The sequence below is a fragment of the Cololabis saira genome, chromosome 1 (genome assembly GCF_033807715.1).
Source record: "Cololabis saira isolate AMF1-May2022 chromosome 1, fColSai1.1, whole genome shotgun sequence".
Classification (NCBI taxonomy): Eukaryota; Metazoa; Chordata; class Actinopteri; order Beloniformes; family Belonidae; genus Cololabis; species Cololabis saira.
The window spans coordinates 7,803,243-7,823,373 of NC_084587.1; the positions used below are offsets into that span (position 1 = coordinate 7,803,243).

Here is a 20,131-nt window from a genome sequence, read left to right on the forward strand (position 1 = left end):
ATGGAGTAGTAAGGGGGTTACTTAGTATTACCCAATCGTTGAAAAATTGAGAAAACACTACAATTTATACAAAACAAAAAGCAAAGGACTGAAAGAAGATAAATAGATCAGAGTCAAAAAAGGAGTTGTACACTGAGAAAGGGGAAAGAAGTTGTAATACACAGCCTCTGAATGTAAAACCAGAAAGGAAACTCCCTAGTAAACTTCCTCTTCTCTGGATACAGTCGGTAGATTAAGCCCCTACGTTTGCATGAGAATGTGACGCTGTGGTTTGTTCTCACCGGACGGCCTGCTGGCCCGACCCCGCCGTGTTGCAGACGAGCAGCAGGACCTTGGAGGAGCTGCTCTGGTTCAGGAACTCGGAGGAGAGGTGGCCCGACGGAGGCAGCCGCTGGCCGTCAGGCCCGGAGCTGTACGGAGACGAGGGGAGGCTGTGGTGATGCCCTGGGAGGAGCAGAGGGGACAGGGAGACACATCAGGACCGCTGGGGTTCAGACGGCTGCAGTAGGACGAACCTGCAAAATGTTGCTGGTAAAAATACAATCTCTCCTACATATGAACTTAAGATCTTCTGGTGAACCGTGATTGAAGATTAGACAACAGAATGCAATGATTTGGAACTGAGAAAATGGTCCTGCATTGATGAATGATGGTTGTGTATTGGTGAATTATGGTTGTTTATTGATGAATTATGGTTGTGTATTGGTGAATTATGGTTGTATTGATGAATTATGGTTCTATGGGTGAATTATGGTTGTGTATTGGTGAATTATGGTTGTTTATTGATGAATTATGGTTGTGTATTGGTGAATTATGGTTGTTTATTGATGAATTATGGTTGTGTATTGGTGAATTATGGTTGTTTATTGATTAATTATGGTTGTGTATTGGTGAATTATGGTTGTATTGATGAATTATGGTTGTGTATTGGTGAATTATGGTTGTTTATTGATTAATTATGGTTGTTTATTGAGGAATTATGGTTATCTTGATTAATTATGGTTCTATTGATGAATTATGGTTGTTTATTGATGAATTATGGTCATGTATTGATGAATTATGGTTGTTTATTGATGAGTTATGGTTGTGCATTGATAAATTATGGTTGTTAATTGATAAATTATGGTTGTTTTCGTGAATTTTAGTTGTATAGATGAATTATGGTTGTGTATTAATTAATTATGGTTGTGCATTGATGAATTATGGTTGTATTGATGAATCATGGTGTGTATTCATGCACGACGAAGATCTTTCACATGTGTGAGTTTTGAAAACAGCAAAGAAATGCTTCAACTTCAGTTTTGTCAACCTCCACCTTCAAGCTCAGCTTTGGAATAAGAATAAAAATGAACGATGATACAAGTTTAAAATTCGATGGTTCGGAAAAAGTGCACCCTTATCCTAAAAGCCCCCTCCATCAAGCTTTAAGGCTGTAAGGAAATGGATTGTGGTCATAAAACAGCTTTGGTCGCCAAAGTGAGAAACTGTTATGCAAACCCTGCCATCGTTTGGTACATGTTTCCAAATAGTGTCCAATATTCTAGCTTTGATTCTTGTTTTCCCCGAGGGACTGTTATAGGAACTGCGTCATTATCCACACACACACACACACACACACACACACACACAAAACTTGCTGCTCTGATAAATGGTGGGCAAAAGCTAGAGGATGGACAGAACACAAAACCTCGCGTCTCCAGGGAAACATAGACTTCATCGGAGGGTTTAATTAAACAGCGCTTGTTTGATTCCTTACATCTGATTAATCACTGCCACCTTCAAATGTCTCCGTTACACACAAACACGCGGCGGAAAGCAAGCGTGAGCAGATGTAAAGCTTAAATGTAATTCCTCCAGGAAAGCAAACAGACAGACTGTTTAGGAAACACCAAGAAAGTGAGAAAATGAAAAAGATCCCCTTTTATTGCAGAAGTACAAGTTCAGTCAGCAGTCACCTTTGTGTTAAAAAAATAACAGCTTAAATGTGAAAAAACCCAAACTGTTTAACCAAACCGCCACAAAATCATATCATATCATGCAGCAATCCCACTCCAGACCATCAGGGGGCAGTATCTCACGACACGGTTCATGAGTCAGCCTCCAGCATGAGAACATGGAATGTAGAAAACAATGGACGAAGCATTAGGTTACATGACCATTGGTTTCTGAGATTTATTGCGGTTACTCAACTGACCACTAGAGGCTTCCTCCAAAAACGAGTAAATCTCAACTCTTGCGTTAAAATGTGTAACTTTGGGGGCCCTGGATAGCTCAGTGGTTTGAGCGCAGGTTCGAGTCCCGTCCTATCGCTCTATACTGCACGTCTCCCCCCTTCTCTCTACCCATTTCCTGACTACCTAGTTTCTCAATAAAGGCCACTAGTGTCACAAAAACCTTTAAAAAAGAATGTCTAACTCTGGAGCCGAAATAAACCAGATTTACAGTCTGGTTCATAGGACCTTTTTTTTTTGAAGACTGTCGTTTGATTTCACATCCATGACAATTCTGGGGGGGGTTGAATTTTTTTATACCAATTTTTTTGTACCATTTTTTTTGTGAGTTCATATAAAGCATTAAATCAATTTCTAATATGATTGATTGACAGTCGGGTCAGCCAATGGCTCACCATTATCACGTCCTCATCCGTAATCGTCATGCTAAGCAAAGCAACCACCCGTAAATACATTTAGCTAAAAAGGTCCCATGCGATGTGAGCAATTTGTTGCGTATAATGGGAAGAGACTGTAAGAGAGTCCAGCCAACATGCAGGGTTGGGAACACAACTCCTTGTACTCAAAGACTGAAATAAAGTCATAGCTTCAATATTATATTGATGTTTTTCTACATAGTTGATGTGATTCTTTAGGTATTTCTGGTTAGATATAGCTTTTACGTGTTAAGGCTGATTTATGGTTCTGCGTTACACCAACGCAGAGCCTACGCCGTTGCCGTGACGCCGTCGTGAACCCTTCGGACTTCTCCGTCACTCCATTTCGCCACGGTGCAAAACCCCCCCAGAGCGCCAGTTGATACTTTGTTTAGTTTCCGTTTTTTTCCGGTCACAGTGAATCAAAGAGATAAGGACAACTATTGTACAACAAAAAAAAACAAACCCCAAAAAAAAAAATCACACACACGAAGAAAATAGCGCTGAAAGTTCACTGCTGCTTTACGAACCGGAACCGGAAATGCGTTTCTACCAAGCAAACCAATCACAGCCCTCTTGGTCTGCATTGGGTCTGCGTCGCCGCGACGCGTAGTTACAATTTTTGAGAGGTGCACGTCAGGCTACGGCGTAGCCCTCGCCGTAGGGTGCGCGTCGCCGCGTACCCTACGGCGTAGGCTCTGCGTCGATTTAACGCAGAACCATAATTCAGGCTTTAGTCTCTTATGTTTATGCAAAAAGAGGAGGTGCTCAAGGAACTACACAGTGCCTGACCCAACTGGCCTGTTCACTGGCCATGTCTGGCCTATGTATCTGAAACACAAGAACACTTTAAACTCTCTTCTGGAATGCAAGGGTTGTGGGAACTACATTCTGGTAATTCTGGGTATACTTTCGCCCCTATACCCAGGTCGGACGACAGATTTGTACGTCAGGACCGCTACGGTCGACCCCTTGCGGAGGGGCTACCCGGTTGATCCTGCCAGTAGCATCAGGTGTCTCAAAGATTAAGCCATGCAAGTCTAAGTACACACGGCCGGTACAGTGAAACTGCGAATGGCTCATTAAATGAGTTATGGTAGTTTTACCCTACTGATGATGTGTTGTTCCAAAAGTAATTCTCAGAACTTCTGCAGAGAGCTTCAATGGGATTGGACATTTTCTTCTCACTATTAGCAACGTCTTTCTTTCGAGCCCAACCCTCAGCTAGTGACGTGGGTCATCTACTGTAGTAAACACAGAGCCTTCCCTTTTTGACTGGCACCAATCTGCCAGTCAATGCTCAGCCAGTCATGAACAAAACCACTGGGATACTTGAACTCAGTCACTCGAGGCAGCACCTCAGCGCAAACCCAACAATGCTCGATACAAACAACACCGAACACCGTAATCTTTAATCCAAATCTTTGACGGCGAGGAAGGGTGGGGGGTAGGGTGAAAACCTTCACCCTAAACCAAAGTCTTAGGGCACTTTTACACTAGTACCTACTCAGCCCAACTCGCCTTGCCCTAGTTTCTTTTCGATACCCAGATGAGAAATGGGCGGGATTGGAGTGAAGCTGCTGTGACGTATTTGATTGTGTGATCTAAACGAAGAAGACAACAACACTAAAGATGTAGAACCTGGAGGAGATGATATTTGTGCTGCTGGGTCTGTGGCTTGTGTTAAAAAATGAGAGTGAGAGAAGCTTCAAGCGGTGACACTTTTTTGTTTGTTTGTCTCGGCGCTGCTGAAAAGTCAGCTGGAGCCGCGAGCAGCTATGAAGTGACAGAGCTCCTGGTAGATCTTGTCGTTCCTTATCGCTCGTCCAGATCCCTTTTTAATTCTCTCCTCAGCCACCAGGTTTATGAACATCTGCACGTAAGAGTTGGATCATCAAACAGACTTTTGCTGCCATTGCCTGTCGAATAAAATGAACAAGAAGTCACTCTTTCGCTGATTTCCTCCTCCTGACTCAGACGTCTGACTCCAACCCCCCGACCAATCGGTGGCCTATAGTGTGATGATGTCAGATTCAGCTGACTCAGCCGCTTAGAAACCTTGGCAGAATAGATACAGAAAAAGTATCTAGTCGGCACGCTTCGACCCCTAGTGGAGAAGCGCAAAAACTGAGGCGAGGCGAGTCGCGCTGAGTAGGTACTAGTGTAAAAGCGCCATTAGGTGCGTACCAGTTTCAAACAAACTCTTCTTCGCGAGTGAAGACAAACACCGTCTTCAAACTTCAAAAAGGTGAAGAACCACAGCTTTGGTAAACATCAGATACAGCCACGTATCTGCAAACGGGGGCTGTTCGTTCTCGCTCCACAATTAGGCTGAAGTACAGCGCTCTGAAACCAGAAAGCGCTACGTCGTGCATGACAAGCACCGCCAGGCAACCCCCAGATCCCGGCTGGGGCGGTGCGCCCCGAGAGCATCCTGCCAGACTTCCAATCTCACACCCGCCCTCCCCAGCTCTCAGATGAGAATCAGAGACAGGAGGAGGTGTTAGCACCGTGGAAATAGAAGCTTTCTAATTTTAAAATTTAATTCCCACAGTGAGGTCTGGAATGACTTCGCCCCTTTTTAAGGAAGAAAGAAAAACGTCTGCTCAGAAATGATTTAGCGATGGTTGAAGCTGATATGAGCGTTTGTTGTTATGTTACATGACTCTTGTTAGTAAGATCCTCCGTGTAATCTGTCTGTAATTAAAAGATAACGACGGAGCCTTAAGAGAAGTGAGTGGAGGGAGGACGGGACAAAGAACCGGAGTGAACGAGGGGTTTCTGAGGAGAAAGAAACAAGCAAAGGAAAAGAAAAAAAGCAAAACCAAATTGTTCTGAAGACCGGAGCTGGTGTGTAAAGCAAAATTAATTAAACAGCTCCGTCCCGCAGAAGATGCCTCGCTCCCTCCGGCACTCGCTCACTTCCTGCTCCCATCCTCTCATCCCTTCATTTTGTTTTTCATCCCACAGCCTGGCCTGTCCCGGGGCCTGTGTTGACTCTCTTCACGACTCTTAGGGATGAATCAGTCCTCAGCTTCACTGAGAATGCCGGGTAAAACAAAGAGATTGGAGTAATAACGCCATTTCTGAGGGGTTCAAATGTGTCGGTCGATTAAAAAAAAAAAGGAGAGTTTTGTTCTTGGAAGGACACATTGAAGCTCCATCCTTCTCTCAAGGGGAGTTTTAGGAATCAAAACCTTTCGGTAGTTGGTTTCCATTGCAAGCAGATTTGTGCAGAATCTAAATAATGCAGAGAAAATCCTGGAGTTAAGCGATCGTTGGATGATAAGTGTCTTTATTCATTGTAAGTAAAGTTGCTTTCGTCAACGAAAATTATGCCTAAATATCGTCATCAACGAACCTTTATCACCTGAGGAAAACGAGATGAGACGCAACGAAAATGCTGGTCATGTGACGATAACTATAATTAAATATACAAATAAACAAAAAATAAACAAAAAGATGGGGAGAAATGAGAAACTCAAATTAGAGTCTTCTGTATCTGGAATGAATGTATTCTTGAGTTTATAAGGTAACAATAATATAATAATAAGATAACCTTGTTTGAATTGTAAAATGGGTTTGGATAAATACAATCTTTGACTAAAACTAGACTAAAATGGTCCTGGACAATTCTGACTAAAATAAGACTAAAACGCTCAGACTTTTAGTCGACTGAAACTTGACACGACTAATAGGGAACGAGACTAAAACTAATAAAAACTAAAATTATAGCTCGACCCAAAGACTAGACTAAAACTATAATTGAAACAGGCTGATAAAAACAACACTAATTGTAATTTTGGTTCTTACGGCCATGCAGGAGAAAAAGTATTTGTGAAAAAAGTCAAAATATCGAGAAAAAAGTCGAAATGTCGAGATTGATGTTGAAATACAATTACGAGAAGTCGAAATTTCGCCTTTTTTTCTCAACATTTCAACTTTATTCACGACATTTTGATTTTTTCTCAACATTTCAACTTTTTTCTCGAAATTGCATTTCAACATTAATCTTGACAAATTTCGACTTTTTTCTCGAAATTGTATTTCAACATTAATCTCGACATTTCAACTTTTTTCTCGACATTTCGACTTTTTTCTCAAAGTGCATAATAAAAAAAAATCTTCCTCTTCTAAAATATAATTTTTATTTTCCTCCTGCCTGGCCCTAATACTCTTCCGTAGGTTCTTGATGGGCTTGTTGAAGTGTCTTCCAACACTACTCTCTTTTCAGTGAGTTAAACTTCAAGAGGAATCCAATCAAAAAAAGGTAGAAATACCACCCGTGCTGAGTGACCTCAGTCAGCTCTGACGACGAACCTGACCAAAAATAGCCCAAGGTGGGGGGGGTCTCCCTCTGGAAAACTGACATCCTGCCAGAAGACGTCCGTCCGACCCCCCGGCGACCCCGGTGACAGCAGAACACCTGAGCTTTCTCAAAACAACGGCGACGCAGGTGGAGCTAAACGCACCAGCCGCTGGCTTCATCTTTCCTCTGACCTCCTCCTGCCAACCCTCAACGACACCCAGCTCAGCTCCCGTACGCTTTTTTAAAATCTACAATACAAAGAGTATTGGAGAGCTGAGTAAATGTAGACACATCTTGAATCAAACAACACTACATCAATCTGTACTGTGCACTCATATTACCATATCTGATCTAGTGACGTGTGGTGAGGTTCATGGTTGGTGAGGCACTGACTCCTTTAGTGTCAGATTTACAAATATATAAACCAAAAAGGGTAGCTTATTCAATTGGCTACTGGTTATTTCATATCTCATCAGCATTCTTCACAAAAAAACACACGGGCACACACACGCACGGTACATATTACAGATACGTAAAGGTAAGAAAAACACGTGCATTTGCTCTGCACCCTCCATGTGTTGGCCGTCGCAATTCTATAATTCATATAACATAAATGAGAGTATAGACTAGTGTACAAAACCACAGATTTAAATTTTGACCTTTAGTGAAATATTCAGTTGTTTTTAAAATGGTTAATTCTGATACTTTAATCAATTTAATACAGATTGCTCAACAAAAAGCATGAAAAGAAAAACAAAGAATATTTTATTTAAGGGCAAAATGTAGTTTTTAAATATTCTATTGTATTTTTCTTAGTCTAATCTCTTTTTTATAAGATTGAAATTAAAAGTCTTTGTACCCGTTCGCTCACGTACGCCCCCTTCAGGGCGGCAGAGTATTGTCTGCCTCACCGTGTGCGTTTTTCACTGCGGTTTTATTTCACATCAGCAAAACTAAATATGTCACTAACAAACATTAAACTTTAATGGTTAAAGACATTAGCCAGACTGTGGAAAATCAGGTCAAATAAACGTATCTGTAAACATTATATTGGCGACGTGCAGAGATACGGCAACCAGCACGCGACAATCGCACGTATCAACCCAGTTTGGATTGCACAATCAGAGGTGAAGCTCGGATCGTTGCTGCCGCACCTCTCGTTTCATCCCATTACCATTACATACATAAAGATCAGTGGACAAATATTAATATAAATTTGATGTTATAATTTTTTCTTTTTTTTTTACTTGTCATGATGACAGGTGAGGCTCTGCCTCACCTGCCTCCCCTGACCGCACGTCCCTGCTGATCTATTGTGTTGAAATTTGGGGTAATACTTACAAGAGCACCTTACAAAGGATATGCACATTGCAAAAAAGAGCAGTAAGGATAATAAATCATGCTGGGTATCTCCATCACACCAATCCTCTATTCCTTAAATTACAGATTTTGAAATTTATGGACTTAGTTAAAATTAAAACAGCAATAATAATGTTAAAAGCAAGAAATAATGCACTGCCTGAAAACATTCAAAAAAATGTTTGAAGATAAAGAAGGAAAATATCATCTAAGAGGAAAACTAAATTTTTAACAACCTTGTATACGTACTGCTCTTAAAAGCATGTGCATATCAGTCTGTGGAGGAACTTTGTGGAATGATGATGAAGAAATCAAACGAAGCACTAACTCTTTACAGTTGAAAAACACATACAACAATTCTTGACAAATATAAAAATAAGGACCTCTAAAGAACTCAATTTACCTTCTGTATGTATTTCTTTTATTATTATTCTGTTCCTTATGTGATACATCATATATGATACAAATGTAACTGCCTGCATTCATGGCTGGTCATGGATCATCAAAGAAGTGACTGGGAAATTACATTTTTGAGTTTAGGATATTGTAGGAGGCTAGTTTAATTATGCCTTGATCTTTGTTTATTAATTGTTTGTGTTGTATGTATTTATTTTTAGTTATTATTTAGTTTTTTTTTTCTTTTCTTATTTTATTTTATTTTATCATATTTTCTATGGCATATGATATGATATTGTGAGGAAGGGACAGGACTAAATAAGCGTTCTGCTTCCTCCTGTTCCCTCTCCAACACATTATTTTGCTGTTGTTCTTTATTTCTGGATGAGACTGTCAAATTGTTTAGGTTTTTTTGATATTTTGACGCTTTTAATTTGATGGTGATTTTTTGTTGTTCGAGATAAAGCCAACAATAAACAAAAAAAAAAAGCACGATATTGCATCAGCAGGAGCCTCAGCGTCCGTGCCGCATCCTCGCATTAAAAGAAAGCAGTATACAAGAAAGCTGCTATAATTCACACTGCTCCGAGGGGTTTTTGCATTTAGTTACATCATGTCTCAAATATTAGTCCAGCACGCTACGACTGGCCTGCGTGTGAAGTACTCCGATGTTAAATTAAAAAGTAAATGAGCCGTGTTATGAGCTGAAATTGTGCGGGGACCTCAAAGACTCGGTGTGTAATGAAAAGGTTTTGTGTTTCGGCGATCGAGAGCTCGTAACGGCAATAACAATAAGACTTTTCAGCCTCTGTACTGCTGACTGCTTCACTTAATTAATGTAATAAGCTGCGTTAGGAGGAGCGCTGTGACGTAAATGTCCTAAAAGGAACAAACTATTTAAACAAAAGAAAACAAAAGACGTTTCTCTGAGGGAAAATATTTGGTTGTCTGAATTACTGTAAACTCAAAAACTCATAAATGATGTAACACGAGGGGCTGGATGTGAATATTGAGAAATCCGGGTAACTGTTTGTTAGTTTTCAACTTAAGTATCCCGACTTTGTTTTTAATCCGCCTATCCGAGTGTTTGATCGATTCAAATGTCAAGAATCAGGATCCGATCCAAAAAATGTTTTTTGAGCTGTTGCATGAATTATATGGCGGTTTTACTTTTTCCCACATTCCGTTAAATTTTTAATTCATAGTATTTTTAATACTATGAAATCTCAACCAATCAGAATAAGGGGGGGCGCGCTTTTTGGCATCTAGCGTCGCCACGGTAACGCTGTTGAAAGAGAAAAGTAAGGATGGAGACGCACATTTTGATGTATAACACCCCTGGGTGCACGTTACGGTTCGGGCTCTGAAGCGGCTGAAGGAATGGCATAAATTTTGCCAAAATGACACGATGAATTCAAAATGGCCGACTTCCTGTTCGGTTTCGGCCATGGCGCCAAGAGACTTTTCTTTAAGTTGTGCCATGATATAGGTGTGTACCCGATTTTCGTGCATGTACGTCAAATTGTATTGTGGGGCTTGAGGCACAAAGTTTTCTAGGGGGCGCTGTTGAGCCATTAGGCCACGCCCATTAATGCAAACCATTAAATATCACATTTTTCGCCAGGCCTGGCTTGCATGCAAAATTTGGTGCCTTTTGGGGCACGTTTAGGGGGAAAAAAAGGCCCTCATTTCGTCTGAGAAAAAAAAAAAAAACGGGAAAAAAATTCCTACAGATACAATAGGGCCTTCGCACTGTAAGTGCTTGGGCCCTAATAATAAAATCTATTATCTTTTATCTCAGACTGAATTCTGCTTGAGATAGCTCAACCAAAGTTCTCCGGCGTATCTTCAGATGCAGCTTCATTATCCGTCTATTTGTGTGCAGATTGCCTGGGTGAAATAGGGTGGAATCGTATGCAACTGTTTCACTTTGGAGCTAATTGATTTGTTTTGGTGTCCACTCCTGTGAAAGCAAAAACTCATCACCTGTCTCAGAGGATGCAGGAGAGCAGCTTTGACGACGGAGGAGGTTCCAGGATACAATCACATTTCTCCAGCGTCACTTAAATCCTCTTCACCAGAGGTCGACTCTGCTCTTATTGAAAGACGATTCCTCATTCATTAGTTTCCATAACACAGTACATCTCCTGATTGCTTCCCACAAACGAGGAGAAAATACAGATCTACTTTCCAAATCTGTCATGTATGCACTACCGATTAAAAGTAGGGCTGTCAGTTTAGCGCGTTAACTAGATTAATTAATTACACTGCTAATTAACGCATTATGAAAATTAACGCAATTAATTATGAGCGGCAAAATGCCCGAGCATTTTAAATTTGTCCCATTGACCCGTAGGCCACTTGGCAGGTCACTTCCCTCCTGCTGCTAGTCAAACTAACAAAGCAGGTGACAGACCAGGTTCAACAAACTCTGAGTCTAATCCTGAACTCTTAGTTGATCTACTCTGAGATCGGAAACTCTGAGTTTTCGGTTCCAGAACTGCGGATTTGAGTTAATTTACTCAACTATAAGTAGTTTCACCTGGAGTTAGGCGGGTGCGCCACAACTATCAAAAGCCAGTATCTATAGAGCCCTGATACAACGATTCACCATGGCAACCAGCAACAACAAAAGATCCACCTACTTTTTCTTTTTTTTTTTTAAACTTTATTTAACATTTCAATTTACAACATCCCTTTGAGGAAACATTAGTTTGCATTTGAAGATCCACAGATCCACATACAAGTACTTCACGCCGTGTCCTTTTTCACCCGAATGGAATTAGAGATTTTAATGCGCGCATACGGCGAATTTGAACATGTTTTTCAAAACAATAGTAACACCGCAGCACAGAATGTAATATAAAATAATTTACAGTAACAGATCTCTACATCATTCACCTGCAATCCTGTGGAACCCCTTGATGGCTTGGACATGTTTATGTAGGCTTGTCACCCGTCCCTTGAAATACGGAATTGTTCCGTAATTGGGAATTAAAAGTTGCGTTCCGTATTGAACCAATACAGACACATATTATGCCATTATTTATGTAATAATATACAGGTGGAGGTGGGAAAATGTGAATATATTGCAAAACTTAATTCGTAGTAAATTCAACTTAAGGTGAAACAAATATTATTTCCCACTACATGCAAAGTGAGATATTTCAAGCCTTTATTTGTTATAATTTTGTTGATTATGCCTCACAGTTTATGAAAACCCCAAATAAAAAGTCTAAAAAAAATTGAATATATTATGAAATCATTAAACAATTCAATCATCAAAATTATAACAAATAAAGGATTAACATATATTGCTTTGCCTGTAATGAGACTATGTACTGTAATATACATGTATTACGTGGTCTGATAACCATCTCCCGACGAATATTTAATTCTCTGCGCATTCATTCTGCACCTTCATCAATGTGTCTTCATCAAAAAGACAGGCCATGTTCGTGACAGTGGACTTCTAATACTGACTCTGTTTTTAATGACAGACGGCAGAACTTTGTCAAAACTCGCCTGCTGACTGAATGAATGAGGAAATCAAATGTGCGTGCGGCTCTGAAAGAGGCGGAGACGCAGAGAAACTCCAGGTTTCACGATATAAACGTGGTCCCGACCAGGTTAGATTCAGAGTCTGTTACTGCAGTAACTGACTGAGAGCTTAAGTTACCTCTCTTTGTGAAACAGGCTAGAGTTACTCCTCTTTCTCTGGTTTGAGTTACCTCCCTTTGTGAAACGGAAAACTCAGAGTTTCCCTCATTTCAGGGTTAACAGACTCAGAGTTTTCACTAAACCTGCTTTGTGAAACGGACCCGTGGACACGACTCAGGGGAGCAACTCAGCATATCTTTGCTGGGCCTTTGAACGGCAAGTTTATGTATAAAAAGAAAGAAGACGGGACTATCAACAAGAACGCAGTGATTTGTACATTTTGTAAAAAATAATTTTCCTATCACCGGAGTTGCTCCAGCCTGAATTATCATTTAAACGCTAAACATGTCCGGACAAGTTCCACTGTAAACGTTACAGGTACTAGTACTTGAATTGCTGTATTGAGTCAGCTTTAGTTTTAATTTTGAATTGAGTCTGCTAAGTGCCTATTTGAGACTCAGCCTTATTTTATTTCTGAATTTTATTTATTTAACTGTATTTGTATTGCATTTTTGAATAATGCACCTGGCCTAATTGGTTTGCTGATGTACTTGAGCTTTTTCTTTTGAATTTCATTTATGAAACAAACTTCACCAATAAAAATGTGGATTTCAAATCTTCTCTTCTTAGTGTATTCAATTGATTAGTCGTGCACTGCAATTTTGCAATGTCCTAGAATTTGAATTCTTTATTTGGGGACCTTTAGCAGATATGAGATTAAAATGTGATTAATTCAATTAATTGATTATAAATCATATAATTAATTAGATTTTTTTTTTAATCGCCTGACAGCACTAGTTAAAAGCCTTAAAAACACAGCAGTTTCAACTGTTAATTCAACTGAAATTCAAGCTGTTTAAGTGCAACAGACAGCTTCAAAGTTACAAGTACAAAGTTAAGTGCTGAACTGTCAGAAGTTAAAAAAAAAAAAAAAGGTAAGGTTACCCAGAAATAAAAAATAATGTAGAGTTCAGGATTCCACATCCGTGTGTGACATCAAGTGTCAACCATGGAGGAGAAAGTGTGGCGGTCTGGGAGTGTTTTGCTGGATCCAGGGTCGGTGACAGAGCGAGAGGAACCCTGAACCGAAACGGTTACCACAGCATTCTGCAGCACCATGCAGTACTCTCTGGAATGGATTTGGGCAACTCCAGCTCAGGAATGATAACACTTCTAGTCAATCTGGGACATTTCAGCCTCTTAGATTATACAACCCTAACGGAAACGGTTTCAAAATTAAAGCCACAACATGCTGTCTTGATATTCTGCCTTGGAACTTTTTTTAAACCGTTTTTAACTGCATAGCTCCGGATGTATTGCAGATAATAAATACTTCTCTTCAAGCAGGCTAGTTTCCCCAGGCCTTGAAAACTGCAGTAATAAAACCTCTTCTAAAAAAATCAAATCGGGATGCTACAACACTTAGTAACTATAGACCAGGGGTCCGTTTCACAAAGCAGGTTCAACAAACACTGAGTTTAATCCTGAACTCTTAGTTGATCTACTCTGAGATCGGAAACTCTGAGTTTTCGGTTCCAGAACAGCGGATTTGAGGTAATTTACTCAACTCTAAGTAGTTTCACCGGGAGTTAAGCGCGAGCGTGAGGGAAATAAAAAGCCAGCATCAGTAGATCGCTGATACAAGGATTCACCATGGCAACCGGCGACACAAAAGAGCGACATACATTTTCTTTTTTTTCTTTTTAACTTTATTTATCTTTTCAATTTACAAAATCCCTTTGAGGAAACGTTAGTTTGCATCTGAAGATCCACATACATACGCCACTGGAGTTAGAAGTGTTAATACGTGCATATGGCGAGTATGAGAGCATATTTTGAAAAAAAAAATGAAATTTTATTGTCAATTAGATCAGGGCCGTCAATTGGGTACGGCAGCTGCCACACCTCGGCTTCAGGGGAGAATGTAAATGTTTTTTTTTTTAAATACATTTATGGAATTACTCTGTATCTATTTGTATTGATGTATTCTATTACTTCATACATATAAAATAACTACAAATGCATATCAGAACAACATGATGGATTTCAGTAGGTATTATCTTTCCCAACACTTGTATTCCCCCCTCATATCTTGAAATGTCCCAGCGTCCCTGACGACAGTGGTCGTTATAAATCTCGTTTTTAGTGCGCTCTGCAGATATAATATATGTCCTGCCATTTTCTTTCTTTTTATTTAAATTGATTTATTTTATTATATTTATGTTACTTATGTAATGACTTATGCACTTCATCCACCTTATGTCTCATACTGTATTTGTTTATTTAATTCCTTGAATGCCTGACTGTCCACGGTCAATGTTCTGACTGTAATTGGAACTTTTAAATAAAGTTTTAAATAAAGTTAAAAAAAAGTGCGCTCTGCAGTGTTACTAACTTACAAAAATTAAAATGAAGCAGACAACCACGCAATAAAAAAAAAAGAAAGAAGGCAAGTGATGGGTCCAGAATATATTAACGAGGCTGTTAGCCACTGATGGATTAATTATGCAAGTTCATCTCAAAGTAAGATATAAATCCTCTTATACATCTGTTTAAGGGAAATATTTGACTTTTTTTTACTCTCCCTCTCCTTTTTGCATTTGGACTTTAACTGTTTGAAGTTAAACTGGGATGTCCCTGTGATATTGTTGCACTGACATAGTGAATAAAATACGTTGCGTTTGTCAGATACGCCTTTTCTGCTCTAACTCTGCCGCTTGCTGTCCGTGGTGCAGAAAACGGATGCGTATTGCGTAAAGACCCATTGGCTGAATTGACGCCACTGAGGGAGGAGACGGAGAGAAACTCCAGGTTCGCTGAAATAAACCTGGTCCCGACCAGGTTAGGTTCAGAGAGTCTGTTACTACGGTAACTGACCGAGAGCTTAAGTTACCTCTCTTTGTGAAACAGGCTAGAGTTACTCCTCTTTCTCTGGTTTGAGTTACCTCCCTTTGTGAAACGGAAAACTCAGAGTTTCCCTCATTTCAGGGTTAACAGACTCAGAGTTCTCACTAAACCTGCTTTGTGAAACGGGCCCCAGATCTGCCATTTTTGGGGAAAATCATTGAAAAAGTCGTTTTCCATTTCAGTTTTTCTTTTTTGATGCAAAACAATCTTTTTAACGCATTTCAGTCTGTATTTTGGCCACACCACAGCACTGAGACTACTCATCAAAGTCTTAAATGATATTCATGGTATAGGTTTGGGTTAGTTTGGGTTGGCTACAATCATGAACTGGCTAATAAATCATCCAGGCAGCCTTACATGCCATTTTTTTTAATACAGTATTTTATTTGCTATGTCTAGAAATTGCAGCTCCCCTGCAGGGCATATTTTAGTTTTTATAGTTGTTTTTCTTCCATTTAAAAAAATGGTATAAAGGTAAGAAATCAGATTTGTGTATTGTGTAAACAGATTAAACAGAGCATCATTTTCCAAACAGGACTGTCAACACAAGTTTCACCAAAGAAAATGTCAACATGTGAAACAAATTGTCATTTCTTGGAAGAAAACAGAAGCAAGACTACCTCAGGACATTGTCATGCGATGCCATCCATCATGAGTGACGCAGGGCTTAGAAAAATAACGTGTGATGGACGACAGGAGAGGTGTAGCTCCCACTGACCCGTGTGATGCAGACCACACCTGGGGTTTCACAGCAAACACTAATACAAATACAGCTTGTTGTAAGGGAATAAGAAAACTAAACTGCATCTTACTTCAGAACAGCATCCACAAATAAAGAAAAAGTAGTGATTGATGTGCCTCAGGTACGCGCTACGTGACGTCTGAAATCTCATCATGTCGTTGTGGAAAAAGGTTACACGAGGGTCAAATCTGCAATAAGTAAACAAAAGACCTGGCGGAGGTTACTGACGGCACTAAAGGGGGGTAGAAAACTGCCAGATGTATCAGTAAAACCTGGACAATTGTGGTGAACCATCGTCTATGACGGGTCGGCAACCTGCGCCTTAGAGCTCTTTAGCGCCGCCCTAGTGGCTCCCTGGAGCTTTTTCAAAAGTGTTTGACCTTTTTTTTTCCTTTTTTTTTCTTTTTTTCTCTTTTTTTCCTTTTTTTCTCTTTTTCTTCTTTTTTTCTTTTCTTTTTTCTTCTTTTTTAACTTTTTTCTCTTTTTTTCTTCCCTTTTCCTTTTTTAATTTCGACATTTCGACTTTTTTCTCGACATTTCGACTGTTTTCATGAAATTTTGACTATTTCATCGACATTTCGACTTTTTACATGAAATTTTGACTATTTCCTCGACATTTTGACTTTTTTCTCGACATTTTGACTTTTTTCTCGAAATTGTACTTCAACATTAATCTCAACATTTAGACTTTTTTTTCTCGACATTTCAACTTTTTTCTCGAAGTGCATAATGAAAAAAAAAATCTTCCCCCAGTTATAACTAATATAGATAAATGAAGCATGTGTTGTCTTCATTCTAAGGCTTAAACAAGACTCTCATTTTTTGCAACTCCAGACATATTAGTTTTTTGTGTTTTTGGTCCAATATGGCTCTTTCAACATTTTGGGTTGCAGACCCCTGGTCTAAGAGGAAGAAATGTCATTGAAAAAAACTATTACGATCCAAAAAGCATTAAAATGTTTAGTAAAACGTTTGGCCAGAAATTATCAGAGCAAATGTGATGAGAACTCTATTGAGACGCTGAGAAAACCAGTTATAAAAGCATAAAAATGCAACTCTGGGACATTGGACCTCTAGAGGACATGTGGTCTGATGAGTCCAGATTAACCCTGTTCCAGAGCAAGAGTTTCATAATGTTTAGACGAGGGGCAGTAATGCCATTTACCCATCATGCCTTGTGCCTGCAATGCAAGACTATGGTGGCAGCATCGTGATCTGGGACGACCTCACTTGATCAAGTCTTGGTTTAGCAGCTTTTATGTCCCAAACAACGAGGACGGCTGGGTCGGGGTTGCATGTACTGAAGGATCAGGTTGTGTTCATCGATAGATTTTCTTTGTTCAAAGATGACAAAGCTGCGGTTCACTGGGCTAAAATTGTGATTCAGAGCAGATTAGGCATTCGTTCATTGTTATCCTCACTGAGAGTCTACAGATGTGCCGGAGAGCACCTAATGTGACATTTCAATTCACTCATCATAAATGCACAATCTGGAGAGAAGAAATCCTGTACCTCTGGATGGAAGTTAATATTTTGGCACTGCAAAAATTCAAAGTTATGCCAAATGCAAATCATTCTCAAAGCTAAGGCTGCTCCAACGGAAGTGTGTGACTTTTGTTTCCCATGAGGTGCATTAGGAAGCGTTTCCAAGGAAATTTGCAAAGCCTGTTATATTTGGACTACGAGAATTCAATATAGAGGGATGGATGGATGGATGGATGGATGGATGGATGGATGGATGGATGGATGGATGGATGGATGGATGGATGGATGGATGGATGGATGGATGGATGGATGGATGAAAGATGGGACTGGGGAATTACATTTTTGAGTTTAGGATATTGTAGAAGGCTAGTTTAATTATGCCTTGATCTTTGTTTATTAATTGTTTGTGTTGTGTTTATTTATTTTTTTGTTACTATTTTGTCCTTTCTTTCTTTTCTATTTTATTAAAAATTTAAATTTTTATATTTTGTATGGCATATGATATGATATTGTGAGGAAGGGACAGGACCAAATAAGCGTTCTGCTTCCTCCTGTTCCCTCTCCAACACATTATCTTGCTGCTGTTCTTTATTTCTGGATGAGACTTAAAGGAGCTTGAGGCTCCTTTTAAGAAATGAGACTCTCTAGCGCCACCCTTCACCACGACGGCCCTTGGGGGTACTGCAGCCAACAGTGAAGCCGGCACGGGAGAACGGGGAGAACGTGCATGCAGCGTCATGTGACGTCACATCCGCAGCCCAGCGCGGGAAATTCGGGACCGAATTGCAGCACATTTTGCAGCACACAGCCTGTTCAAGGCAAAGGAGAGATACACTAGAGGGCTCATTCTTTTTGGTTTGGAACGCTTCATCTGACATTATTACTAGAAAACTTAAAATGTATACAGATTTTTTTCATAAATCCTGCCACAATCCGGCCTCAAGCTCCTTTAATTTCTGGATGAGCCTTCGCGCTTACAGTGCATAGGCCCTATTGTATCTGTTGGAATTCTTTTTCTTTATTCTTTATCCTTCTGATGAAATGAGGGCCTTTTTTCCCCCTAAACGTGCCCCAAAAGTCACAAAAATTTGATATTTAATGGTTTGCATTAATGGGTGTGGCCTAACAGCTCAACAGCGCCCCCTAGAAAAACTTTGTGCTTCAAGCCCCACAATACAGTTTGACGTACATGCACGAAAATCGGTAAACACCTGTATCATGTCGCAACTTTTCATGCAAAGAAAACTCTCTTTTCACCATGGCCGAAACCCAACAGGAGGTCGGCCATTTTGAATTAATCGTGTCATTTTGGCGCAATTTATACCATTCCTTCGGGCAGTTAATTAATAGACGCCAAAAAGTGCACAAGTGCAAGTGCACAATCCAGATAATTGATCAAGATAAAATCCTATTTTACTGGAGTCTGATATTTCCTGATCGGATGAAGAATCCTGGGAACTGGGTTTGTTTGTCTGTGTGAGCCTTGTTTTAAAGTCCGTGTATTCACACATATATCGTCCTTTAAAGACACATGTCCTCAAACCTAAGGGGAAAGACTCGTCTTCAGGTCGGACCAGGTTTAGGGTCGGGGTTAGGACTGGAGCCGGGGCATCTGCTCCCTCTCCCGGTTCTGTGACACCAAACTTCACCGTGTGAGGTGACAATAGAAGTGGCTTCTGTTGAGAAAGTGAAGCCTTAATTTTTCATGAGCACTTTGAGCACCGAGTTGAATTATTGATGGTCAGTCTTCTCCAGAGGTAACAGAAATCCCCTAAAAGACTCGAGTGAGCAGTAGATTAATGGACAAAGGCGAGCCGCGACTCGACCGCGGGGACACCAACACCATCACCGCCAGCAGAAATCCTCCAGCAGCAGGTGAGAGTCGTGGGACTGAAGGAGACGCCGCCGCAGGAGGAGAAATATTCCTGGAAATATTCTTCTTGTGGCACAAATCATTTTTGACAACCAAAACCTGCGAGGCCCAGGCTGCATTTTAATGTAAAAAGTTTAAATAACTTTATATAACTCTAATATATCAGTATATAAGTTTTGAAATCTACCAGTTATATTAAGATTCTGAGTTGTAAAAACGGTTTGTTTAAAGTGTTTTTTACGGTAAATAAACATTTTACAGGAGGTTCCAGGATATGGAATTCACTTCCTCCCCACCTTGTCAAACTTTCTCAGGAATTATTTAAATAATCTGTGAAACATATTTTGCTATATCAATAACTTAATAATATGATGTAAACTTCTACTTACTCACATTTGTCTTTTTCCTCATTTCTATACAGTATTGTAGTTTTTCCTTTCTTTTCTTTGTCTTTTCTATTTTTTGGGGTATGTACTTTTTTCTTTTCTTTGTGTGTGCTTGCGAGTGTGTAGTGTGTGAGCATGCTGTACGCGGGGGTGTATGTGTGTGTGGTGTGTATGATATGCATTTATGTCCATGATAATGTCCATTTTTATACTAATTTAAGGAAGTCCTCTTGTCAAGACGGCAACCCGCGGCTCTAGAGCTCTTTAGCGCCGCCCTAGTGGCTCCTGGAGCTTTTTCAAAAATGTTTTTTTCCCTTTTTCTTCTATTTTTTCCCTGTTTTCTCTTTTTTCTTCCTTTTTCTTTTTT

At 39.9% G+C, this 20,131-nt stretch overlaps 1 protein-coding gene across 1 annotated transcript in view; it reads right to left on the minus strand.

Moving 5' to 3' along the window:
- usp43a (ubiquitin specific peptidase 43a) overlaps nt 1-20,131 on the minus strand; it is a 305,451-nt gene that overhangs the window by 157,889 nt on the left and 127,431 nt on the right. Inside the window, exon 8 of the mRNA XM_061733346.1 lies at nt 282-444. Coding sequence (XP_061589330.1) covers nt 282-444 — 163 coding nt within the window. The remainder of the gene's footprint in view (nt 1-281; nt 445-20,131) is intronic.